The sequence below is a fragment of the Phyllobates terribilis genome, unplaced genomic scaffold (genome assembly GCF_046119375.1).
Source record: "Phyllobates terribilis strain yellow unplaced genomic scaffold, ASM4611937v1 Scaffold_665__1_contigs__length_859303, whole genome shotgun sequence".
In the NCBI taxonomy this organism is placed as follows: Eukaryota; Metazoa; Chordata; class Amphibia; order Anura; family Dendrobatidae; genus Phyllobates; species Phyllobates terribilis.
In genome coordinates, this window is record NW_027363425.1 from 99,391 (window position 1) to 127,015 (window position 27,625).

The 27,625-nt window shown below is 46.2% G+C and overlaps 1 protein-coding gene across 2 annotated transcripts; it reads left to right on the forward strand.

Moving 5' to 3' along the window:
- LOC141235432 (uncharacterized) lies at positions 1 to 27,625 on the forward strand. 2 transcript variants are annotated; one of them, XM_073668115.1, is made up of 12 exons: positions 1 to 142; positions 614 to 756; positions 1,076 to 1,255; positions 1,679 to 1,799; positions 14,186 to 14,313; positions 14,633 to 14,812; positions 15,351 to 15,474; positions 19,372 to 19,469; positions 19,549 to 19,627; positions 21,175 to 21,275; positions 21,390 to 21,507; positions 25,690 to 27,625. In XM_073668115.1, exons 2-12 carry the CDS (start codon positions 685 to 687, stop codon positions 27,144 to 27,146), a joined length of 2,658 nt encoding a protein of 885 aa, XP_073524216.1. In that variant the 5' UTR covers positions 1 to 142; positions 614 to 684; the 3' UTR covers positions 27,147 to 27,625. The 2 variants fall into 2 exon arrangements, with proteins under 2 accessions (XP_073524216.1, XP_073524217.1); XM_073668116.1 differs by lacking the exons at positions 614 to 756; positions 1,076 to 1,255; positions 1,679 to 1,799 and having other exon boundaries at positions 26 to 142; positions 25,690 to 27,622.

A 27,625-nucleotide genomic window follows, 5' to 3' on the forward strand; every position in this document is an offset into this window, starting at 1 on the left:
GAAAGGTAGAGACTAAATCCATGTGGGCTAAAGGACCTGACGTCATACCCATAAGACTTGATGATGTCACCGGAAGGGGCGGGGCCTCCCTCTCCATTGCTCTCTGCTGCTGAGGCTGTGGTGATTACACCGAGGAGCTGAGGTGATTTGGGGGCGCAGATAAGTGGATGTTCCTGTATGGGGGCTGCACAGGGAGCGGGGGGGATTCTGTAGGTGTGAGACTGTGTGGGTGAGGAGGGGGTCCTGTTACTTGCGTGGAGTCTCCCCCGTGACCGCCCCCACTGGCGCTGTAGTTACCACGGTGACCGTCCCCCGCTGGCGCTGTAGTTACCACGGTGACCGTCCCCCACTGGCGCTGTAGTTACCACGGTGACCGTCCTCCACCGGCGGTGTAGTTACCACGGTGACCGTCCTCCGCTGGCGCTGTAGTTACCACGGTGACCGTCCTCCTACGAGGCTGATAATGAGTGGTCAGATCGGCGGAGGAGGTCGCGGTGGAGTTTGTGGCTTTTCCTCCAGATTCTTCCTGATAAATGTCGGATATTTGGGGCAGAATTCAGTGATTGTCGTTATATCGTCCCCTGTGATCTCCATCTTCTCCTTTATCATGAAGACGCCGGCAGGACGAGATCCCTCCAGCTGATCCAGTGTTCATCCCTCCTTCTCCTGAATGACCCCCCGAGGATGGACGAGGACGAGACCACCAGAAGATTATTACACTTCACCCTGGAGATCATCTCCCTGCTGAGCGGAGAGGTAACTCCTCTACATTTCTATCAGCTTTATTGTGTTATGTAACAAGTCCGACATCGGGAAGAGGAAATCCAGGAGAGGAAGAGAAGGATTCTTTACTGTAAGAGCAGTGATTGTGTGCAGCTCTCTGCCAGGAGGAGTTGTCATGGGGATTCCCTATAAGAGCTGTAGAGGGGCCTGGATGTCTGTCCTGAGTGTAATAATAATCCAGGTTATGGCCCCAGATTACTAGAGACGGTTATTGATCCCAGGATTTCTACTGATTGTCAGATCTGGAGTCGGGAAGGAATTCTTCTCCCTAAGTGTCTCTCTCCATACACAGGATTACACAATAGTGAGGAAGACACCGGGGGAGGGTGTGACTCCCATCATCCATCACCAGGAGTCAGGAGGGCGGAGCCCGGACCCCATCACAGAGCCTCCCCCGCACCCCCCGATACATGAGAGGAAGAAGAAGATCCTAGAGCTCAGCAACAAGATGATTGAGCTGCTGAGCGGAGAGGTGACTGCTGGGACATTATACAGGACAGCACTGGAGGATTCTGGGTGAGGACTGGAGAGGTGACTGCTGGGACATTATACAGGACAGCACTGGAGGATTCTGGGTGATGACCGGAGAGGTGACTGCTGAGACATTATACAGGACAGCACTGGAGGATTCTGGGTGATGAGCGGAGAGGTGACTGCTGGGACATTATACAGGACAGCACTGGAGGATTCTGGGTGATGAGCGGAGAGGTGACTGCTGGAACATTATACAGGACAGCACTGGAGGATTCTGGGTGATGACCCGAGAGGTGACTGCTGGTACATTATACAGGACAGCACTGGAGGATTCTGGGTGATGACCTGAGAGGTGACTGCTGGGACATTATACAGGACAGCACTGGAGGATTCTGGGTGATGACGGTGTCGTTGTTGTCAGGTTCCTATAAGGTGTCAGGACGTCGCTGTCTATCTCTCCATGGAGGAGTGGGAGTATCTAGAAGGACACCAGGATCGGTACCAGGAGGTGATGATGGAGGAGCTCCGGCCTCTTACACCAGGTTCGCTGTAGATGACGTGTAATGATGAATCTCCCATTTTCGGCTTTTCTCCTCTTTTTTTGCCTTGTACATGTGACTCTTGTGCTGCTGTTCTCGCTCCCTCCCTGTCTCGTCTTCTCCACTCCCCTCCCCCATCGCTCACACAGGAGAGTGATTGTCCGCAGCGTTTGATTTTACATTCTGTGGATAAATCAGCAGATTTCCGATTGTGTTTGGAGGACAATGAAGCCTCATAAGTAGACAGCAGAAGAAATATTAGGAAGATTCATCGCTTCTTGACATAATGGCCGATCAGTAATGAGGGTTATGAAGGGTCGTTCCTCCCGAGCTTGTTGGGGTCTCAGGCCTCCTGTTCTGGTGACTGATGGGGTCCTCTGTCCCCTGATCCGACGTCCCACACTGGGCGGTGCAGTTACACTGGTGACATCCCCCCCCCGGTATCAGTATGGTACAATATAAGAGAGGGCCCTGCTCACAGTCTACATGTTAGGGGGGAATAGAAGGAGTTTCTTATCGGACACGACCAGAATAAGATGTTACACGTCTCTGAGGTCTCAGATTTGTAGTGATTTACATTTATTGTGCATTGTTCCTTACAGGGAACCTGTCTGGTTGGATATCGCCAGTAACATGCACATATGGGGTTAATCTGCTGGTTAATAGCATTAGGGAGGTGCCCGGCCGCTGTACTGAGTGTGCGGCACCCGGATGCCGCCGGCTTTCAGTCATGCAGGCGCCAACGCAGCTACTGTCACCGTACGCTGCACTGAGCGGCGTCTGTAACTGCGCCCGGAACTGAGACTGACAGCCGGCTCAGCAGTGCATCAGTACAGAGCGACCGTCACTCTGTGTCACCACGAGAGAGAGGATCCGCCCATCAAGGACAGGAAACCTACAGGTTAAAAAGGGCGGCACCTCTCTCCCGCTTCAGTTTAGATTTCCTGTCCTTGATGGGAGACCTATCAGGTACATGCAGGCTGAAGATCGGTCTCTTGCCCAGATGGATAGACAGGGTGCCCAGAGCGGTGAAGTTCCTGCCCTAGTCGGTCCTGTTCTTTCTGGAGACGCCACGGCAGGGCTCATTGGGGCATCTCCGTGTGCGTTGCGGTCAGCGTGATATCCCCTCGGTGAAGCTGGATGGTCCGTGACGTGTGGGACCGCATGCAGGCAACCCACCCCCCGCTACACTATTTAAGAGATCTGCACGTTCCCCGCCGGCGAGGCTCTGTGACGTATTTCCGGTGCGCCGACCTCCACCGGAAGTGGGCGCAGCTCGCACGCGGCCAGGAAGTACGGGCCGCATGCGAGCAGAGTGGAGACGCCGGAATATTGTTCACCGGAACAGGATGGGCGTCCCACCGGTACTTCTGGGAGTAGTGTTCTGCCCACCCCGGGTGGGGGGGGGGAGGCCCCCCCCTTTCCACACAGGTACCTGTATGGCCAGTATAGAAAAGGACCTGGTTACATACGGAGGTGCTTCCCAGCCCCTTGTTTTTTCGTTGGCAATTGGAGATACACAGGAGCTATCACCTCAGCAATAACAACTGCTGCAGGAGCAGCCCTCTGGGGAGCCCTCACAACAGGCGGTGCAACGTCCGGGTCGAGTCGTTCAACTAGGAAATTCACCGCAAAAAGCAGGAAGGAAGGTCCTGTCGTTCGGCGGGATCCTCCGCCGGTTAAGAAGGATTCCTCTGCTTCTACGGTACCGCATATGCCAGGGTGTAAGTGGAATCTTCGTGAAAATTCTACTAATTTTTTCTTCTACTTCTCTGTCTATAAAATGTTTTCAGAGCCAGAAATGTCCATTTAAATCAAAGCATAAGGAATGTGCCCTATGCAGCAGCCCGCTCCCTGATGCATATATTAAGGAGTTGTGCCAGCCTTGTATTGACAAGGTGATGACGGAAGAAACCCTAGGGTTTTCTTTGGGTCTAAAAACTCTAATTAAAGAAGTAGGCAAGGCTTTGCGAGGGAATTTTGAGGCCAGACATTCTCCTCAGGACCCTCGACCAGGCTCAAACTCCGATATCTCAGATATTTCTTCCTCTTCCCTCTCTTCCTCTGATAACGAATCTGAGAGACAATGTTTTCCTCTAAATGAGGTGGATGCCTTGGTGAAAGCTGTCCGTTCTACCATGGGCATTGTGGACACTAGACCAGAGAAGTCTTTAGAGGATGTAATGTTTGGAGGATTAGGTCAAAAAAAGAAAAGATGCTTCCCCATCAATACAAAAATTAAGGATCTCATTGATAGAGAGTGGCAAAAGCCAGACAGGAAGGGCAGCATCCCTCCCTCTTTCAAAAGGAGGTATCCATTTGATGATACCGCATGCTCCTCCTGGTAAAAGGCACCAAGGCTTGATGTTGCCATTGCTAAGGCATAAAAAAAAGCTTTCCCTCCCCTTCGACGACATGGGAGCTTTAAGAGACCACCTGGACAGACAAGCAGATACCTTTTTTAAAGGTACTTGGGAGACAGCTACAGGAGCCCTGAAACCAGCTGTGGCTGCCACCTGCACTTCCAGAGCCCTGATGGTCTGGCTGGAACAGCTAGACAACCAACTAAAGGAGGGTGTCTCCAGGAAGGAGATTATTTCTTCTCTCCCCCTAGTCCAGGGTGCAGCGGCCTTTCTTGCTGATGCATCTGCGGACTCAGTTAGACTAGCAGTGAAATCGTCAGCTCTTTCAAATGCTGCTCGGCAAGCCCTTTGGCTTAAGTGCTGGCCTGGAGATGTACAAACAAAATCTTGACTTTGTACAATTCCTTGTGAGGGTGAATATCTTTTCGGCCAAACCATGGATGATCTGTTGGAGAAAGCTGGAGATTCTAAGAGGGCTTTCCGTCTGTACCTCTACCCTCTTTTAAGAAATCTTTTCGGAAAAAGAAGTTTGTCCGAAGAAGATTCGTTAGAGAACAAGAGAAATTCGAGGAAAGAGGTCGCAAAGGTAGAGGCCTACTCTTTGGTTCTTCCTCCAGAGATGAACAGAAACCAGGGGAATCACAATTGGCCCAGGTGGGAGTGAGATTGTCGTTGTTTTCTCCGGCTTGGGAACGTATTTCACATAGCAATTGGATTTTGAGCCTGATTAGATTTGGTCTTAAATTCCAATTTCAAGCCATTCGTAATTATTCCCTCTAGTTCCTCCCCAGAGCGGCAAACTGCCCTCATATCGGAAATTCAAGACCTAACCAAGAAAAACTTCCTGATTGAGGTTCCGAAAACAGAAGAGGGACACGGATTCTACTCCACTCTCTTCTTGGTCCCCAAACCAGATGGGTGTTTCAGGACAATTATAAATTTAAAATGCTTAAATAGGTTTCTTAAAATAGACACCTTTAAGATGGAATCATTAAAAACAATAATAGAATTGCTTTTTCCCCACTGCTATATGGTAGTCCTAGACCTTAAAGACGCTTATTACTATGTTCCCATTCATAAGGATTATCAAAATTATTTAAGATTGGCCATCAAAATAAAAGGGGTAGTAAAACACTTCCAGTATACCGCTCTTCCCTTTGGGTTGGCTATAGCCCCGAGAGTGTTTGCCAAACTGGTGGCAGAAGTTATGGCCCATATAAGAGAAAAGGATATCTTAATAATCCCTTACCTCGATGATTTCCTGATAGTGGGGAATTCCTTTGTACAATGTGAGGCCCATCTTCAGGTAACAATTTCTGTCCTACAAGGCCTAGGTTGGTTTCTAAATCTGGAAAAATCTAGGTTGACCCCTCAAAAAGCCCAACAGTTCCTGGGGGTCATTTTAGATTCAGAAAGACAGTTATGCCATTTATCAGATGAGAAGATTGCAAAAATCCAGGGACTAGTGAGACATTGTATGGATAGACCCTCTATGACACTCCGTAAAGCCATGTCATTATTAAGTACCCTGGCCTCAAGTTTTACTATGGTGCGTTGGTCCCAATTTCACTCAAGGGCTCTTCAATGGGATGTATTATATAATGACTCAATTCTAGATGGATATCTAGACCAGGAGTTTACTTTGGCCCCTCGTTCCTTACAATCCCTTCGTTGGTGGTTGGTATACACTAATCTTTCTAAGGGAGTCCCTTGGGAAAGTAAACCTACTGCAGTTTTGACTACAGATGCAAGTGCTACAGGTTGGGGAGCTCATTTTGGAAATAACTTAATTCAGGGAACCTGGTCAGAAAATGAGGTACAGTTTTCCTCGAATGTTAAGGAGCTTTTGGCGGTTGATTATGAGCTCAATGGGTTCCTTGTATATTTACAGGACCAGGATGTCCGTATACTCTCGGACAATCAAGTCTCAGTAGCATATATAAATCATCAAGGGGGAACCCGTTCAAAAGACTTAATGAGCGTAGCAGACAGACTTCTTCAGAAGGCAGAAGATCATTTTCTCTCCCTTTCTGTGGTTCATCTAAAAGGAAAAGAAAACATCAGAGCATATTTTCTCAGCCGCAATTCCCTAAAAGAAGGAGAATGGTCCTTGAACCCTCAAATATTCTCCAAGATTGTGGCAATGTGGGGTCTTCCAGCAGTGGACTTTTTCGCGACGAAATCCAATCGGAAGGTGGCAACGTTTTGTTCTCTAAACCCCAGAGAAAAGCCCCTGGCAGTGGACGCCTTCATGATTCCCTGGGCGTTTCCTTTGGCGTATATATTCCATCCTATGGTCCTGTTTCCGTCAGTCCTAAGGAAGATCAGGGCAGACAGAGCCAGAATGAGACTCATTTGCCCCTTTTGGCCCAAGAGGCCATGGTTCGCTTGTCTCCGCAGAATGTCAGTATCAGACACCTGGGTCCTTCCGGAAATTCCGGACCTTCTTACTCAGGGTCCGGTTTCCCATCCTCCAGCCTCAAATCTCCATTTAATGGCATGGAATTTGAGAGGGCACTGTTAACCAGCAAACTGTTTTCCACGAATTTAGTAAACACTCTCCTATCTAGCAGAAAGCCCGCATCTATGCTATAACTTGGAGAAAGTTCCTGTCCTTTGCAGAATTCAAACTAGAGGATGGGATCCCTATTGGGAAGATAATCAAGTTTCTACAGCGGGGTTTAGAACAGGGCCTAACCACTAGTACTTTGAAGGTACAAGTTTCGGCTTTAGGAGCCTTATTTGCTTTTGATATAGCAGCTAATTATTGGGTAGCACGGTTTATAAAAGCCTCTTTCAGATGTAGACCTATTATTAAATCCAGACCCTCTCCCTGGGATTTAAACCTGGTCTTAAATGCCTTGACTAACCCCCCCCCCCCCTTCAAACCTCTAGATTCAGCCACCCATAAGATTATTCTTCTTAAAACAGCCCTGTTAGTGGCCCTAACTTCGGCCAGAAGAGTAAGTGACATACAAGCCTTTTCTATATCCCCACCATTTACTCAAATTATGGATGATAGAATTGTACTAAAGCCTGACCCAGCTTTTCTTCCAAAAGTAGTCTCACGTTTTCATAGAACTCAAGAGGTAAATCTTCCAACTTTTTGTTTTCCCCCTAAAAATCAGAAAGAGGAGAAACTACATACATTAGATGTTAGAAGGTGCGTGCTTAAATATCTGGAGGTTTCACAGAGTTTTAGGAAAGATAGTTCCCTATTTATATGCCATCGGGGGGCTAGGAAGGGTTGTAAAGCTTCAAAATCTACAATTGCGAGGTGGATTAGAGAGGCCATCACCCTCGCCTACTCCTCGGGGGATAAGGAAGTACCGGAAGGGTTGAGGGCACACTCCACCAGAGCAGTAGCAACTTCCTGGGCCGAGAAGATGGGGGTTTCCATCGAAGACATATGTAAGGCTGCCACCTGGTCTTCTCCCTCCACCTTCTATAGGCATTATAGATTGGATTTAGGTGACTCTTCTGATCTCACCTTCGGGAGAAGGGTGCTTCAAGCTGTGGTCCCTCCCTAATCTCCTTTCGTCTCTGTAATTCTCTCGTGGTGCTGTCATGGAAGTACGAATAAAGCCTTAGTTACTTACCGGTAACGGGATTTTTGGGAGCCCATGACAGCACCCTTATATTCCCTCCCTACACTGGTGTTTTTTTTGCACTCCCATAGAGTTATTTTCCTTTTTTGCACCTTCGGGGGAAGTTAAAGTAATTGGCTTAAAATGAATTTGTTTTGTTGTAATTAACCTTGGCGGTCCTCTCATGCTCTGTTAGCTAAACTGAAGCGGGAGAGAGGTGCTGCCCTTTTTAACCTGTAGGTTTCCTGTCCTTGATGGGCGGATCCTCTCTCATGGTGCTGTCGTGGGCTCCGAATATTCGCGGTACCGGTAAGTAACTAAGGCTTTCCTCTGTACTATTCCCCGTCCGACTTCCCCTTCTGGGAAGATTTTGAGACAAGCTACTCTGCTGACTCCTGTGGACCGTAGGCCCCGAACATTAAGGGAAAGTCGTTTTAGAGTTCCTGACTAACGTTCCTCTGCTGCTGGTCGGACCGGGTTTCTGTGCCCCCTGGACCTCCAGCTACTGCTCTGTCACATCCCTCCCTCAGAACTAACTGACAGGAAAAAACGTTACTCCGCCCTGGCCTAATCTCCTCCCCTTTTGACTGGGCCAATCACCAATCCTCCTTCGGTTGCTGGGCAGACTTCCCCGTTACTCCCCTGCTGCAGTCACTAAACCTCCTGGTAACTACCCCGGCTCCTCCTGCTCTGCAGCTATTGCTGAACACATTAACTGTTTCTATCCTAAACTATTACGTTCACCCCTACACTGTACCCAATTCCTAATAATAATAATTTTTATTTATATAGCGCCAACATATTCCGCAGCACTTTACAATTAAGCGGGGACATGTACAGACAATAAATTCAATACAAGGTAAGACAGTGTAAACAGTTACATTAGGAGCGAGGGTCCGGCCGCTCGCACGCTTACAATCTACAAGGGAATGAGGGGACACAGTAGGTGCAAAGTGCTTGTTATTTCAGGTCTGACAATTATAATAAATAGGGATTTTCATATAAAGCTGCATGATCCGGTCATCAGCCCGTATGTATAAGTGCAATAATCAAGTATCGAGTGCAGTTATCTTGTGCATGGAGGGTGTGGAGACAGATGAAGAGTAGGGAACAGATTCTGAATAATATTTAGAAGGAAGGGACAGGGGAAAGTTGGTTTACTGAGTAGTTGTGGTGGTCGGCTTGTTTAAAGAGATGGGTTTTTAAAGCGCGCTTGAAGACATGGGGGCTAGGCATCAGTCGGATCGCCTGGGTTAGAGCATTCCAGAGAACTGGCGCAGCACGAGAGAAGTCTTGGAGACGGAGGTGCGAGGTTCGGATTATGAGGGATGTTAGGCTTAGGTCATTTGTAGAACGGAGGGCACGTGTAGGGCGATAGACAGAGATGAGAGAGGAGATAGAAGGCGGTGCAGAACTGTGGAGAGCTTTGTGGGTAAGAGCAATGAGTTTATATTGGACCCTGTAGCGAATGGGTAACCAGTGTAATGACTGGCACAAGATGGAGGCATCGGTGAAGCGGCTGGACAGAAATACATCCCTGGCTGTCGTATTCAGGATGGATTGGAGAGGAGAAGGTTTTGTAAGAGGGAAACTGATCAGAAGAGAGTTGCAGTAGTCCAGACGAGAGTGAATAAGAGCGACAGTAAGAGTTTTAGCAGTTTCAAAGGTGAGAAAAGGTCGGATTCTGGAGATGTTTTTAAGATGCAGGTGACAAGAGCGGGTGAGTGATCGGATATAGGCAGTAAAGGAAAGGTTAGTATCGAATATGACCCCAAGGCAGCGACCGTCCTGCTTGGGAGTTATGGTTGAACCCTCCAAGGTAATTTCGATGTTAGGTAGAGTTGGGTTAGCAGAGGGGAGAAACAAAAGAAGTTCAGTTTTGGAGAGATTCAGTTTAAGATAGAGGGAGGACATGATGTTAGAGACAGCAGACATACAATCCTTGGTATTTTCTATTAGGGTAGGGGTGATGTCAGGGGAAGAAGTGTATAATTTGTCGTCAACATAGAGATGATACTGAAACCCAAATCTGCTGATTGTTTGTCCAATAGGGGCAGTGTATAAAGAGAAGAGGAGGGGGCCTAGGACTGAGCCCTGCGGGACCCCGATAGTAAGGGAACGAGGAGAGGAAGAGGAGCCGGCAAAAGATACAGTGAAGGAGCAGTCAGAGATGTAGGAGAACCAGGAGAGAATGGTTTCCTTGAGGCCTATAGAGCGGAGCATAGTAAGGATTTGCTGGTGATCCACAGTGTCAAATGCAGCAGAGAGATCCAGGAGAATCAGCAGGGAGCAGTGACCTTTGGATTTAGCTGTTCGTAGATCATTAGAGACTTTAGTGAGGTTAGTTTCAGTGGAGTGTAAAGAGCGGAAACCAGATTGTAGAGGGTCGAGGAGAGAGTTACCTGAGAGATAGCGGATTAGACGGGAGTGGACCAGGCGTTCCAGGAGTTTAGAGATGTAAGGAAGGTTAGAGACAGGTCTGTAGTTAGCAGTGCAGTTCTGGACCAGGGATGGCTTTTTAAGTAAAGGGGTTATGATGGCATGTTTAAATGAGGGAAAGATACCTGAAGAAAGAGAGAGGTTAAATATTTTAGTCAGGTGAGTGGTGACCACCGGTGAGAGAGACTGCAGATGTGAAGGAATGGGGTCACTGTTGCAGGTTGTAGGTCGAGAAGAAATGAGAAGCTGGGTAACCTCTTCCTCTGTAACAGGTTCAAAGATGACTAGTGAGCTTGAAGTGCGGCAGGAAAGGGAATCCAGGCACTGAGGAGATTGGGCTGAGATGTCCTGATGGATGTGGTTGATTTTTTCTAGGAAATATGTGGCCAGATCCTCACCGCTGAGGTTGGTGATGGGGGCCTATGCATTAGGTTTCAGGAGAGAGTTTAAGGTTTCAACCAGTCATTTTGAATTGTTGGACAGTGAAGTGATGAGGGTGGTGAAGTAGGATTGTTTGGCCAGATGAAGGGCAGAGTTATAGGTTTTGAGCATGAATTTATAGTGGATGAAGTCCTCTGCTAAAAGAGATTTTCTCCACTGACGCTCCACACACCTTGAGCAACGCTGAAAAAAACGTATTTCCATTGAGTGCCAGGGCTGCCGTTGTCTGTGTCGGGTCTTTCTGCATGTAGAAGGTGCTGCTTCATCTAGGGCGCTCTTCAGTGCATTATTGTAGTGTGACAATGCGAAGTCTGGACAGGAGAGGGAGGAGATGGGGGCTGAAGACGTGTGGAGATTGTCCATAAGCTGCTGGGTAATAATGGTACGTGTATTCCTATAAGTGTGGTAAGTGGGGGTGTCCCGGGTGAGGAGACAGTTCTTGACAGAGAAGAAAACAAGGTTGTGGTCCGAGAGCGGGAGAGGGGAGTTAGTAAAGTCATGCAGCGAGCATAGACGGGAGAAAACCAGGTCCAGAGTATTCCCATCTTCATGTGTAGGAGAATTAGTAACCTGTGAGAGGCCGAATGAGGGGGTTAGAGAAAGTAGATGAGAGGCAGATTGGGAGAGGGGATCATTGATGGGAATATTAATGTCTCCCATGATGAGGGTGGGGATGTCACAGGATAGAAAGTGAGGAAGCCAGGTGGCAAAGTGATCCAGGAACTGATGGGAGGAGCCTGGGGGGGCGATACACAGTACTGTTTCACTCGTACCCTTACCTGAGGCTCGGTGACAGTGTCATGTCGGATCACAGATGCATGGCCAGGCAGTACTGAGAATACGTCTGTATTCTGCTGCATCAAATTCCGAGCCTCCCATCGCTGCTGTTTAGTTAGAGCATCACTTATCTTATCCTCACACCCGACCTCGTCCCTGGCTAGTGTCAGAGGGTTCCCAGACGGTACGACAGGCGTCTCCTCCATAATCAAACATTCCCGGACTTTCCAGGCTTTTAGCAGGTTCACATGATACAGTTGTTCCGGTTTTCTCTTTCCGAGCTGGTACACTTGGTAATTCACCTCCCCCACCTTTTCCCGGACTTCATTTGGCCCTTGCCACTTGATCTCCTTGGGTAGCCCAAGGCGGCAGAACATGGCAAACAGCTCGCAGGGGATACGTATTGCCTCCGGGTAACGGGTGGCATAATCTACTACCACCAAAATATGTTGGTGGCCACGGGCAGATTTTACTATAGGCCCCACCAGATTCATCGCAATCCGCTGAAAAGGTACCTCCATAATGGGTAGAGGTACCAATGGAGTCTGGAAATTTGCAGTGGGTGTGGTAAGTTGACACTAGGGACACGACTCACAATACCTCTGTACCTCGGCATAAATCCCGGGACAAAAGCATCACTGCAAAATACGTTCTCGTGGTTTTTTTTTCATCCCTAGGTGTCCACCCAGCGTGTGTGTGTGTGTGTGTGTGTGAGCGTGAGCCATCTCTAGCAGCGCCCGGCGGTACGACTGCCAGCTGTTCCACCACTTCATCCCGGATTTTATCAACTCTATATAATAGATGATGGTTGACAGCCATGCGCGGGAAAACCGCCTCTGCACCCGGTTGCTGAGGCACCCCATTTATTTCTACCACCCTTTCTCATGCGCAGGCTAGAGTGGGATCCTGCAGCTGAGTTGTCCCAAAAGTACCAGGGGACACTTACAGCTCTGAGATCGATGGGGTCTCCTCAACCTCTCCTGCCAATACCTCTAGGTTAACCTATCTGGGTTACACTAGGTCGGCGACCCCCTACGGCAGGTATCCATGACTCAGAATCTTTGGGTTCCATGCCGGGACATTTACCCTGGGAGGGTTAATTTTGTTCTCCCACAGGGACCAGTATAGGGGCAAGTATCTTCCCAAAACAGTTCCATCAGGAAGGGTCTTCACCACTCCCACCACATGTTTCATCTACCCACACGGGATGGAAAAAGTAACCTCTGCTGTCGGGTACTCTCTGAGGTCACCATGTATGCAAACAACCCCGACTTTCCATCCACTGGGGTTCTCCTTGGCAACCAGTGACCCATGGACCAGAGTCACTAGGCTCCCTGAGCCCAAGAGAGCCTCCTTCTGGTACCCTTTGACGAGTACCTGGCACAATTGGGGTTCGCTGCCCGCAGCGTCTGCAGTCACGGTGCAGACTGTCTGGGCATACATCGAGACTCTGCGTGTGAACCCACAGTCCATGGATTCAACAGTCAGAGGGCAGTTGTCAGCCACATGTCCTGGCCCTTGGCGCTGCCAGCACCTGATAGTGGAGGCACCATTAGTCTTTGAGACCTTTTTAGGGGACACTGGTCTGCCTCCCTCACTCCAGGGTACCCCCTCATTATGGGCTCGGTACTGACTGTCCCCAGCAGAGGGACGTGACCCTTTCACCGGCTCCTGGGCTTGCAGGGTCCTTCGTGATAGTCGCAGTGGGGCAGAGTCCCGTATGAAGTCCTGAGTGGCCGTGTACCGCCCGATCAGGCTAACCACCTGGTCTAAAGTGCCTGGGTCCCCTTGCCGCACCCAACTCTGTATAGCTGCTGGCAGAGTTCTCTAGCCGATCGACCACCACCTTCTCCACCATCTGGGCCAGAGTCAAAGTCTCAGGCTGGAGCCACCTTTTAACTAGCTGCAGCAAGTCATATGCCTGAGACCTGGCGGTCCCGGCCTCCACAAAGGTCCATGAAAACACCCGTTGGGTTCTCAAATATGTATTAATTCCCAGTAGGGCAAGGATCTCACCTTTCAGCTTCCCATAGTCCTGGTCATCATCGCAACTGAGGCCAAAGTAGGCCTTCTGCGCGTCGCCTATCAGAAACTGAGCCACCACGTCAGCCCACTGGGAAGTTGGCAGGTTCTCCCAATCCGTGGTGTGCATGTAGATGGTGAGGAAGGCTTCTACATCATCCTCCGGACTAGGCTTCCTCAAGACTGAACGGACCTTGTCCCGGGCCTCACGAGTTTCCGGAGTCGGTGCTGGTGGCTTCTCTCGCAGAGCCGCAATCTGTTGCACGATCAAGTCATTAGTGCTCTGCTGGTGCTGCTCCTGCTGTTGCCTCTGGAGATGTTGGTGCTGCTGGGTGAGTACTAACTGCCTTAGTAGCCCCTCCATATCAGCAGGCTTGAGCTGTAGCTTTGCAGACTTGATCACAGACATGCAGCTTTTGGGGTATGCCTCAGTTCACACTGCCCGAATTCTCCACCATATTGTAATGGGGCAGTGACCCAAGGAAAGTTCAACTTTAAATATCTTTATTTGCACAATGTCCTCCGGATCGCAGCCTGGTGATCCAAACAGTCCGTGTAAACCTGCCGCCGTTTCACTCGGTGCGCCAGTTACGTTGCCTTCACCAGCCTTTGTTGTACCTTCACCCAGGCTTGCATTGTACAGCGCCTCCTGCTCTGCAGCTTAGCAAACAAACCACTGACACACCCAAACCTTTGCTGAAGGTTTTTTAATGGATTCTGATGTTGTCCTCTGTTTTCATCTTCTCCTTTTATTGTAAAGACGCCCTCCAGCTGATCCAGTGTTCATCCCTCCTTCTCCTGAATGACCCCCGGAGGATGGACGAGGACGAGACCACCAGAAGATTATTACACTTCACCCTGGAGATCGTCTCCCTGCTGAGCGGAGAGGTAACTCCTCTACATTTCTATCAGCTTTATTGTGTTATGTAACAAGTCCGACATCGGGAAGAGGAAATCCAGAGGAGGAAGAGAAGGATTCTTTACTGTAAGAGCAGTGATTGTGTGCAGCTCTCTGCCAGGAGGAGTTGTCATGGGGATTCCCTATAAGAGCTGTAGAGGGGCCTGGATGTCTGTCCTGAGTGTAATAATATTCCAGGTTATGGCCCCAGATTACTGGAGATGGTTATTGATCCCGGGATTTCTACTGATTGTCAGATCTGGAGTCGGGAAGGAATTCTTCTCCCTAAGTGTCTCTCTCCATACACAGGATTACACAATAGTGAGGAAGACACCGGGGGAGGGTGTGACTCCCATCATCCATCTCCAGGAGTCAGGAGGGCGGAGCCCGGACCCCATCACAGAGCCTCCCCCGCACCCCCCGATACATGAGAGGAAGAAGAAGATCCTAGAGCTCAGCAACAAGATGATTGAGCTGCTGAGCAGAGAGGTGACTGCTGGGACATTATACAGGACAGCACTGGAGGATTCTGGGTGATGACCGGAGAGCTGACGCTGGGACATTATACAGGACAGCACTGGAGGATTCTGGGTGATGACTGGAGGTGACTGCTGGTACATTATGCAGGACAGCACTGGAGGATTCTGGGTGATGACCAGAGAGGTGATTGCTGGGACATTATACAGGACGGCACTGGAAGATTCTGGGTGATGACTGGAGAGGTGACTGCTGGGACATTATACAGGACAGCACTGGAGGATTCTGGGTGATGAGCGGAGAGGTGACTGTTGGGACATTATACAGGACAGCACTGGAGGATTCTGGGTGATGAGCGGAGAGGTGACTGCTGGGACATTATACAGAACAGCACTGGAGGATTCTGGGTGATGACTGGAGAGGTGACTGCTGGGACATTATACAGGACAGCACTGGAGGATTCTGGGTGATGACCGGAGAGGTGACTGCTGGGACATTATACAGGATAGCACTGGAGGATTCTGGGTGATGACGGTGTCGTTGTTGTCAGGTTCCTATAAGGAGTCAGGACGTCGGTGTCTATCTCTCCATGGAGGAGTGGGAGTATCTACAAGGACACCAGGATCGGTACCACGAGGTGATGATGGAGGAGCTCCGGCCTCTGACATCACCAGGTGAGAGGAGACTCTTGTTGGCTCCGGTGGATGTGATGACGTCTCTCGGCCTCCTCCTATAATAGATGATTTTTCTCCAGACTTGCTCTGGTTTTCTCTACATTTTCTCACAGCTTTCATTCCCTGATTCTTCTCTTCTGATCTGTGAGTCGCGGTTTCTCCGCTGTCGTCTTCATGAGTCTTGAGTCTTCGTCCTCGGCGGCTTCTTTCTGAAACTTTCACCTTCCTTAGAGCATCGGTCACATTTTGTCTGCAGATGTCCTAACTCTTCTGTCCGTTCTCTCCTATGATTTCTTTCGGTACTGCAGTCTGATCGTTACTCAGCAGAGTCGGGGTTAATTTACTGATGATTTTCCATCTAATCTGCTGTCGCTTGTCCATACCTCTGAACTCTGTGTGGCATTGACCTGGTCTCTAATCTGAGCTGCTGTTAACCTGCGATTTCTGAGGCTGGTGACTCGGATAAACTTATCCTCAGAAGCAGAGGTGACTCTTGGTCTTCCTTTCCTGGGGCGGTCCTCATGTGAACCAGTTTCTTTGTAGCGCTTGATGATTTTTGCAACTGCACTTGGGGACACTTTCAAAGTTTGCCCAATTTTTCGCACTGACTGACCTTCATTTCTTAAAGTAATGATGGCCACTCGTTTTTCTTTACTCAGCTGCTTTTTTCTTGCTATAATACAAATTCTAACAGTCTATTCAGTAGGACTATCAGCTGTGTATCCACCAGACTTCTGCACAACACAACTGATGGTCCTAACCCCATTTATAAGGCGAGAAATCCCACTTATTAAACATGACAGGGCACACCTGTGAAGTGAAAACCATTTCCTTTGACTACCTCTTGAAGCTCATCAAGAGAATGCCAAGAGTGTGCAAAGCAGTCATCAAAGCAAAAGGTGGCTACTTTCAAGAACCTAGAATATAAGACATATTTTCAGTTGTTTCACACTTTTTTGTTAAGTATATAATTCCACATGTGTTAATTCATAGTTTTGATGCCTTCAGTGTGAATGTACAATCTTCATAGTCATGAAAATACAGAAAAATCTTTAAATGAGGTGTGTCCAAATTTTTGGTCTCTACTGTATGTATATATATGTGTGTATGTATATATATATATACACATACATACATACACACGCACACACACGCACACACACACACACACACACACACACACAGTTAGGTCCATATATATTTGGACAGAGACAACGTTTTTCTAATTTTAGTTCTAGAAATTACCACAATGAATTTTAAACAAAACAATTCAGATGCAGTTGAAGTTCAGACTTTCAGCTTTCATTTGAGGGTATCCACATTAAAATTGGATGAAGGGTTTAGGAGTTTCAGCTCCTTAACATGTGCCACCCTGTTTTTAAAGGGACCAAAAGTAATTGGACAGATGAAATAATTGTAAATTCAAATGTTCATTTCTAGTAATTGGTTGAAAACCTTTTGTTGGCAATGACTGCCTGAAGTCTTGAACTCATGGACATCACCAGACGCGGTGTTTACTACTTTTTGATGCTCTGCCAGCCCTTCACTGCGGTGGTTTTCAGTTGCTGTTTGTTTGTGGGCCTTTCTGTCTGAAGTTTAGTCTTTAACAAGTGAAATGCATGATCAATTGGGTTGAGATCAGGTGACTGACTTGGCCATTCAAGAATATTCCACTTCTTTGCTTTAATAAACTCCTGGGTTGCTTTGGCTTTATGTTTTGGGTCATTGTCCATCTGTAGTATGAAACGACGACCAATCAGTTTGGCTGCTTTTGGCTGGATCTGAGCACACAGTATGGCTCTGAATACATCAGGATTCATTCGGCTGCTTCTGTCCTGTGTCACATCATCAATAAACACTAGTGACCCAGTGCCACTGGCAGCCATGCATGCCCAAGCCATCACACTGCCTCCACCGTGTTTTACAGATGATGTGCTATGCTTGGGATCATGAGCTGTACCACGCCTTCGCCATACTTTTCTCTTTCCATCATTCTGGTAGAGGTTGATCTTGGTTTCATCTGTCCAAAGAATGTTCTTCCAGAACTGTGCTGGCTTTTTTAGATGTTTTTTTAGCAAAGTCCAGTCTAGCCTTTTTATTCTTGATGCTTATGAGTGGCTTGCACCGTGCAGTGAACCCTCTGTAGTTACTTTCATGCAGTCTTCTCTTTATGGTAGATTTGGATATTGATACGCCTACCTCCTGGAGAGTGTTGGTCACTTGGTTGGCTGTTGTGAAGGGGTTTCTCTTCACCATGGAGATTATTCTGCGATCATCCACCACTGTTGTCTTCCGTGGGCGCCCAGGTGTTTTTGCATTGATGAGTTCACCAGTGCTTTCTTTCTTTCTCAGGATCTACCAAACTGTAGATTTTGTCACTCCTAATATTGTTGCAATTTCTCAGATGGGTTTTTTCTGTTTTTGCAGCTTAAGGATGGCTTGTTTTACCTGCATGAAGAGCTCCTTTGGCCGCATGTTTACTTCACAGCAAAACCTTCCAAATGCAAGCACCACACCTCAAATCAACTCCAGGCCTTTTATCTGCTTAATTGAGAATGACATAACGAAAGGATTGCCCACACCTGTCCATGAAATAGCCTTGGAGTCAATTGTCCAATTACTTTTGGTCCCTTTAAAAACAGGGTGGCACATGTTAAGGAGCTGAAACTCCTAAATCCTTCATCCAATTTTAATGTGGATAACCTCAAATGAAAGCTGAAAGTCTGAACTTCAACTGCATCTGAATTGTTATGTTTAAAATTCATTGTGGTAATGTCTAGAACCAAAATTAGAAAAATGTTGTCTCTGTCCAAATACATATGGACCTAACCGTATATCTATCTATCTATCTATCTATCTATCTATCTATCTATCTATCTATCTATCTATCTATCTATCTATCTATCTATCTATACACACACACACACAAACATTTGTTCTAATTTTGGGAGACAAAGCAAAAATAATGGGGACTTCAGTCTGAGATCCGGGTCTGGTGGTAATAAGTGTGAGTCTCCCTTACAGGGTTGTTTGTTCAGAAGAATATGTATTATGGAGCTTTTCTGTGGAGTCTGACCAGACAATCTCTCCTTGGCTCCCCGTGTGCATCAGTAATCGCCCATGACCCCGGTGCCGGCTCTCTAGTTGTCCTTTCTACACATTGATAGGCACTAACCGCTGCGTACCGGGTGCTCCCCACAACACCGTCCTTCCGGGTGCAGTGACTTCGTACGTCAGCCGTACATGTGCCCTTTTTTCCTCCTTTAGAGACAAAGGCAGAACTTGCTGCTTATTTTAGTGTTTATACCGAGGCGGATGTTGAGAGTTATCTCTATTTAAAGAAGAAGAAATACACGGTAACCCGTCTTTTAATAGAACGGAAGGTTCTCTCCTCTGAGTGATCCCAGAGGATCCTGTCCAGGAGGGAGGCCGTGTCCTCATGGTGACATCATGAGCTCTCAAAAACAATCACTGGTAAATGGTCACCATCCTTCCCACAATCTCCATACAGTGAATTAGGAGAGAATAAACCGATGGATGGAAATGTGGAGCTTTCTCCAGCTCCTCTGTGGTTCCATCCCTGGTGGAGACGAAACTTGGAGAAGTTGTGTTTCTTAGTACGGCTCCTTCATTGACTGACGAGGGTCTTCTCTGTCCCTCTCCTCAGGGTCCTCATCCTCCGAGTGCAGAGCAGAGAGCATTAGGCTTTGGCCTTGCTGATTATCACTTCATACTTGAGGCCCACAATGTGCTGGGTCCTTGGTATCGGGGGTGAGGAGCACAACAATGTAATTTATTCCCTGATACATAAACATAGAATTACCAGTTCTGAGAGACAAGTCTCATATATAGACAGATACACGACAGGTCATGTATTCAGTCTCTGTGTCTCCACAGATGGATCCAGGAGGAGAAATCCACCGGAGAGATGTCCCCGTCCTCTGTATCCCCAGGACTGTCCAGAGGAGAATCACAACATCCCGGAGAGTCATCAGGTAGATGACACTGAAGTCCCCACAACATCTGACCATGAAGTGATTGGACCTGAGCTCATCTTACATTTTTTCTTTTTAGGATGAAGATCTGATTGATATTAAGGTTGAGGTTATACATGGAGCACAAGAGGCGACCGCAATATGGGCCGATCAGCAGGGTGAGGAGGGGAGACTGTCATGTCGGTTCTGTGGCCATCTACTACTACTCCCATCATCTCATGATCACATGATACAATCTACAGTGGCATGTAAAAGTTTGGGCACCCCTGGTCAAAATTACTGTTATTGTGACCAGTTAAGCAAGTTGAAGATGAAATGATCTCTAAAAGACCTAAAGTTAAAGATGACACATTTCCTTTGTATTACCCTTGGACATTTGTGTGCTCAGATAACTTTGACCAATGATTCAGACCTTACTTAGCCTGTTAGGGTAAGGGCTCATTCACTATCATCGTTAGGAAAGGCCAGTGTTATAAAAACCCTGCCTACTCTAACAATGTGCCAAATAAACAGCAGCCATGGCTTCTTCTAATCCGCTGTCTAGCACTCTGAAAATGGTGGAGGCCCACAAAGCAGGAGAAGGCTATGAGCAAAGCGTTTTCAAGTTGCCCTTTCCTCGGTTCAAATTGTAATAAAGAAATGGCAGTTAACAGAAACAGTGGAGGTCAAGATAAGGTCTGGAAGACCAAGCAAATTTTCAGTAGGATTGCTAGAGAGGCAAATCAGAACCCCCGCCTGACTGCAAAAGACCTTCAGAAAGATTTAGCAGACTCTGGAGTTGTGGTACATTGTTGTACTCTTCAGAGACACCTGCAAAAATATGGCCTTCATGGAAGAGTCATCAGAAGAAAACCTCTCCTGCGACCTCAACATGAAATTCAGCGTCAGAAGTATGCAAAAGTACATCTAAGAAGGTCTGATGCGTTTTGGAAACAAGTCTTGGGGACCGATGAGGTTAAAATAGAGCAATGATCAAAGTTGTGTGGAGAAAAAAGGGCACAGAATTTTAGGAAAAGAACATCTCGCCAACCATTAAGCATGGTGGTGGATCAATCATGCTTTGGGGTTGTGTTGCAGCCAATGGCACAGGGAACGGGTAGAGGGAAGAATGGATTCCATGAAATTTCAGCAAATTCTTGATGCAAACATAGCACCATCTGCAAAAAAGCTGGAGGTGAAAAGAGGATGGCAAATGATAATGGTACTAAACACACGTCAAAAGGCACAAGCTGAAGGTTTTACAATGGCCCTCATAGTCCCCTGATTTGAACATCATTGAAAATCTGTGGCTAGACCTCAGAATAGCAGACAATGCAAGACGACCCAAGAATCTCACATAACGAAGAATTCTCCAAAGAAGAATGAATGAAAATCCCTGAAACAAAAATTGAAAGACTATTGACAAAAAGCATTTACAAACTGTGATACTTTCAAAAGGGGTCGCTACTAGGTACTAACCTTGCCGGGTGCCAAAACTTTTGCATTTGCCCATTTTCCCTTATTGAATTTTTTTTTAAATGTAAAAGATGAAAATATATATAATTTATTGTTTTGCCTAAAATACAAAGGAAATGTCATCTGTAACTTTAGGCCGTTTAGAGATTATTTCATCTTCAACTTAACTGTTCACAATAACAGTAATTTTGACCATTGGTGCCCAAACTTTTACATGTCACTGTATTCTGTCACTGTGTGTTTCCTACAGATGGACTCATGGAAAGAAATCCACCAGAGAGATGTTCCCGTCCTCTGTATCCCCAGGACTGTCCAGAGGAGAATCACAACATCCCGGAGAGTCATCAGACGGTGCTGAGCCCTGTACCGGATCTGTATATGGGGGACATTTCTGATCGAGGTCATAGATGTCACAGATTTTGGTGGTTTCTTGTATTGTGCTGATTGTTACATCTGATATATCAGGAGGAAGATCCGACTAAGAATAAAGTGAAGGACGAGACAGAAGAAGAAGCGATGACGAGGGGGGATCAGCCGTGTGTGAGTGACGGGAAGGAGGAGATTCCTGTAGATGTTTCCACAGGTGTGTAATAATGACCGGCGTGTGATGATGATGACTGGCGTGTGATGATGATGATTGGCTTGTGACTATGATTAGCGGCGTGTGATGATGATGACTGGCGTATGACGATGATGATTGGCATGTGACTATGATTAGTGACGTGTGATGATGATGACTGGCGTATGAGGATGATGATTGGCATGTGACTATGATTAGCGGCGTGTGATGATGATGACTGGCTTATGACGATGATGATTGGCATGTGACTATGATTAGCGGCGTGTGATGATGATGACTGGCGTATGATGATGATGACTGGCATGTGACTATGATTAGTGGCGTGTGATGATGATGACTGGCGTATGACGATGATGATTGGCATGTGACTCTGATTAGCGGCGTGTGATGATGATGACTGGCGTATGACGATGATGATTGGCATGTGACTCTGATTAGCGGCGTGTGATGATGATGACTGGCGTATGACGATGATGATTGGCATGTGACTATGATTAGCGGCGTGTGATGATGATGACTGGCGTGTGACGATGATGATTGGCATGTGACTATGATTAGCGGCGCCTGACGATGACCGGTGTGTGATATTGTATGAAGTCTCCGGTGCAGTGAAGCTTTATCCGCCGTCCACATCACAGCAGAAGCGTCCGGTGATGGCGCGGCTGCTCTTGTACAGAGTCCGGTTGCGCACCGATGAATAACTGGGCCGCATTCACACCTCTTCTTAATGATTTAATAAGCACATTTTTAATTTTCCTAATTGTGTTTCTTAATATTACTTCCATCTTTTACTTTCATATTATTCTTACACAAGTCTCATGCTGCCATATAAATGACTGAGCTTGCGATTCGGACAGAACCCCAGGGGAAGATTCCGTATAATGAGGCGCTGTGGACGCCGTCTGGCCTATGATCCAGTGATGTCCATCTTTTTCAGCGTGCATAAAAGCGCAGTCGACCGGAGGCTAGACGGAGTCCGGTGTAACTCTGCTGCCTCATTATTCTGAATGGATCCCTCGGGGGTGTCATCTGAATCATGTATTTTGTAGATTTAGATGGAAACCCCGATGTACAGTGGGTACGGAAAGTATTCTTACCACTTTAAATTTTTCACTCTTTGTTTCATTGCAGCTATTCGGTAAGTTCTAAAAAGTTCATTTTTTTTCTCATTAAAGTCCACTCTGCACCCCATCTTGACTGAAAAAAAACAAATGTAGACATTTTTGCAAATCTATTAAAAAAGAAAAACTGAAATATCACATGGTCATAAGTATTCAGACCCTTTGCTTAGTATTGAGTAGAAGCACCTTTTGAGCTAGTACAGCCATGAGTCTTCTTGGGAATGATGCAACAAGTTTTTCACACCTGGATTTAGGGATCCTTTGCCATTCTTCCTTGCAGATCCTCTCCAGTTCCGTCAGGATGAATGGTAAACGTTGGTGGACAGACATTTTCAGGTCTCTCCAGAGATGCTCAATTGGGTTTAGGTCAGGGCTCTGGCTGGGCCAGTCAAGAATGGTCACAGAGTTGTTCTGAAGCCACTCCTTTGTCATTTTAGCTGTGTGCTTAGGGTTATTGTCTTGTTGGAAGGTGAACCTCCGGCCAAGTCTGAGGTCCAGAGCCCTCTGGAAGAGGTTTTCATTCAGGATATCTCTGTACTTGGCTGCATTCATGTTTCCTTCAATTGCAACCAGTCATCCTGTCCCTGCAGCTGAAAAATACCCCCATAGCATGATGCTGCCTCCACCATGTTTCACTGTAGGGATTGTATTGGGCAGGTCATGAGCAGTGCCAGGTTTTCTCCACACATACCGCTTAGAATTATCACCAAAAAGTTCTATCTTCGTCTCATCAGACCAGAGAATCTTATTTCTCATAGTCTGTGAGTCCTTCATGTGTTTTGAGCAAACTCTATGCGGGCTTTCATATGTCTTGCACTGAGGAGAGGCTTCCATCTGGCCACTCTGCCATAAAGGCCCGACTGGTGGAGGGCTGCAGTGATCGTTGACTTTGTGGAACTTTCTCCCATCTCCCTACTGCATCTCTGGAGCTCAGCCACAGTGATCTTGGGGGTTTTCTTTACCTCTCCTACCAAGGTTCTTCTCCCACGATTGCTCAGTTTGGCTGGACGGCCAGGTCTAGGAAGACTTCTGGTGGTCCCAAACTAATTCCATTTAAGGATTATGAAGGCCACTGTGCTGTTAGGAACCTTGAATAATGCAGAAATACTTTTGTAACCTTGGCCAGATCTGTGCCTTGCCACAATTCTGTCTCTGAGCTCCTTGGGCAGTTCCTTTGAGCTGATGATTCTCATTTGGTCTGACATGCACTGTGAGCGGTGAGGTCTTATATAGACAGGTGTGTGCCTTTCCAAATCAAGTCCTATGAGTTTCATTAGACACAGCTGGACTCCAATGAAGGAGTAGAACCATCTCAAGGAGGATCACAAGGAAATGGACAGCATGTGACTTAAATATGAGTGTCTGAGCAAAGGGTCTGAATACTTATGAGCATGTGATATTTCAGTTTTTCTTTTTTAATAAATTTGCAAAATTGTCTGCATTTCTGCTTTTTTTCAGTCAAGATGGGGTGTAGAGTGTACTTTAATGAGAAAAATAAATGAACTTTTTAGAATTTACCAAATGGCTGCAATGAAACAAAGAGTGAAAAATTTAAAGGGGTCTGAATACTTCCCGTACCCACTGTAAGTGTTCAGCGTACTTCACAGGATAAATATGCTCCAAAATGTTCTGTACCCCAAAATGCCACCAAGAGCTTCTACTCAACCCACAAAAAACAAGTCCCCACTCAGGTTCATCATCTGTAAACAGTAATATAGGGGGTGTCCATATTACTGGTAGCACAAAGGCTCTGGAAAAGTAATGTGGCTCCCATTTAAAGAAATCCAGTGACATCTGCGCTCCCAAATGCAAATGCCCCCTCCTCCTGAGCCCCACCGTGTGCAGTTAGCATCCACATGTTTGGCATTACTGTAGCATGGAGAGCCAATTTATTTCTCCAGAAAGCACTAGCTGGGAATCATGTACTGGGCGCTACAACGTAAGGGCACTACAATGTACCGGACACTACAATGTACTGGCCACTATAAGGGAATATTTGCATTTTCACTTCGCAACATCCATTACTGCTCGTTTCTGGAAAGCACCCATGGAGTCAAATTCATCACTACACCTGTAGATACATCTCCATAGGGGTGTAATTTCCAAACTGGTGTCACTTGAGGGGGGATTCTGCTCTTCTGCCACTTAGGGGCTCTGTATATGGAGTCTGGAAACTGTTCTACTAAAGTTTGTTCTCCAAGAGTCAAATAGCGCTCCTTCCTCCCCAAATCTCGCCATGTGGCTAAGCAGTACAGTACAGACACATATGGGGTATTGCCCCGTTCAGCAGAAATTGTGTAAAATTATGTGGTCATTTTTACCCATTTTCACTTTTGAAAATGTAAAATCTGGGGCTAAAATATTATAGTGGTAAAAATGTAATTTTTTTTTTCTTCACCGTTCAATTGTATAACATTTTGTGAATCACAATTACCTTGTATTCATTGGGAAAGTGCGCGGTGGATGCTGGGTGTGACGCGCGGGGTAACCCCACCCACAGCCCGGCATCCACCGCGGGGATCGCATCACCGAGTCACGCCTCACTTGACATGACATCAGGGGAAGCAAGAGCCGGCTGCAGCCGGGGGTCGCGTGATGCCAGTGAGTGGCCAGCGATAGCGCCGCTCACAGGCAATAAAGACAAAGCTAGGTAATTAGAAAAAATCTTCTCTCAACGGGTTAATTACATTGGGGGCATTTTTAATAGTAGTGGACAACTTCTTTAATTACGTGGACACTTTTCTATACTAAGGCCGAGATATGAAGCTTGAGAGAGTGAAATGGCACTGGAGGTACATTAAGGGAACCTGCCATCAGTAATTACCACTTAAAGAACTGTTTGCTGTCTAATCTCTGCCACCCCTGACTTGTGCCAATGTCACCAGTTTATAAGTGTCATTCACTTTACCCGTCATTGTGTTAATGTTATGGCATGTAGTTGTCCTCCTTATTCCCGGTACTTTCACTGACGAGGGTCTTCATTGTGAGCTCCAGAAAATACATTCAGAAATCTCTTTTGTGTTGAAGAAAAAACTCACATCTAATTTATCATTCCTCCTTATAGGAAATCCTTGTGAGAATAACGGTTCATCACTAAATTGTAAAAAAGAAGATATCAGGAAGCACTCTAATGGAGGAAACCTCATCACCCTTCCTGCTCCTCCTGGACTTCACAGCACTTCACTTTCTTATAATCCTCCTGATCATGAGGAATCATCTCATGAACAATCTCACATTGATACCACAATTCCAGGTGACACAGATACAAGATTTCAGTGTGACAAGAAATTTACAAAAAGTTCAGATTTTTTAACACACAGAAAACACACAGGTAAAAAGCCATACTCCTGTTCAGAATGTGGGAAATGCTTTACATATAAATCACAATTTGTTAGACATGAGAGAATTCACACAGGAGAAAAGCCATTTTCATGTTCGGAATGTGGGAAGTCCTTTAAACTTAAAGGGGATCTTATTACACATCAGAGAATTCATACAGGAGAGAAGCCATTTTCATGTTCGGAATGTGGGAAATGTTGTAGAAGTAAATCAGACCTTGTTAGACATCAAAGAATTCACACAGGAGAAAAACCTTTTTCATGTTTACAATGTAGAAGATGCTTTCCAGATAAATCACAGCTTGTTACACATCAGAGAATTCACACAGGAGAAAAGCCGTATTCATGTTCAGAATGTGGAAAGTTGTTCACGAATAACTGGAGTCTTATTAACCATCAGAGAATTCATACAGGAGAGAAGCCATATTCATGTTCAGAATGTGGGAAGTCCTTTACAGAGAAAAGGAGTCTTATTCCACATCAGCGAATTCACACAGGAGAGAAGCCATATTCGTGTTCAGAATGTGGGAAATGCTTTACAAATAAAGGGGATCTTATTACACATCAGAGAATTCACACAGGAGAAAAAACATTTTTGTGTTCACTATGTGGGAAGACCTTCACAGCTAAAGGGCATCTTAGTAGACATCAGAGCATTCATACTGGAAAGTCGCCATATTCATGCTCAGAATGTGGGAAGTGTTTTAGTTCTAAATCAGATCTTGTTAAACATCACAGAACTCACACCGGAGAAAAGCCGTATTCATGTCCCGAATGTGGGAAATGCTTTACAGAGAAATCAACACTTGTGACACACGAGAAAATTCACACAGGAGAGCAGCCGTATTCATGTTCAGAATGTGGGAAATCTTTTATATGTAAATCAAATCTTTCGACTCATAAGAGAATTCATACAGGAGAAAAGCCATTTTCTTGTTCAGAATGTGGGAAATATTTTAAAAGTAAATCAGAGTTGGTTTTACATCAAAGAAATCACACCGGGGAGAAACCGTTTTCATGTTTACAATGTGGAAAATGCTTTACAGGTAAATCACAACTTCATAAACATCAGAGAATTCACACAGGAGAGAAGCCGTATTCATGTTCAGAATGTGGGAAATCTTTTATACATAAATATCAACTTGTAAAACATGAGAGAAGTCATACGGGAAAGAAAGTGTAATTATGTTCACTGTGTTTTATAAAGTTTAATAAGCATTGTTCAGCATAAATGAGTACACCCCCTTTGATGAGTAAGATTTTATTTAATAGCTCACTGAACACAAGATCAATTTCTACAATTTTGCCAACACTGAATTTCATAGAACATTTTTTTGTAATCAAAACATGAAAGTAAGGGTAATAATATAACTCTCATTACAAAATCTTCAGTTTTACTCAAATTAGTTGATGCAAAAATGAGTACACCCCACATCAAAGGCTACTACATCTATTATTTTGTATGGCCTCCATAATTTTAAAAGACGTCCCCAAGTTTTCTAGGCCTGGAATGAACAAGTTAGTGACAATACAACATCTATCTTTTATCTCTTTTTCGATAACGAGCTCTTAGAGCCTGGATGCTGGATGGAGCGATGACAACTTGTCTCTTCAGAATCCCCCATAGGTGTTTGGTTGGGTTCAGATCAGGAGACACTTGGC

Coding starts and splice junctions, on each gene's coding strand:
- LOC141235432 (XM_073668115.1), top strand. CDS start 685: ATGGACGAGGACGAGACCACCAGAAGATTATTACACTTCACCCTGGAG. Junction 1,256..1,678: donor TTGAGCTGCTGAGCGGAGAG/GTGACTGCTGGG, acceptor CGTTGTTGTCAG/GTTCCTATAAGGTGTCAGGA. Junction 15,475..19,371: donor CCGGCCTCTGACATCACCAG/GTGAGAGGAGAC, acceptor GTGTCTCCACAG/ATGGATCCAGGAGGAGAAAT.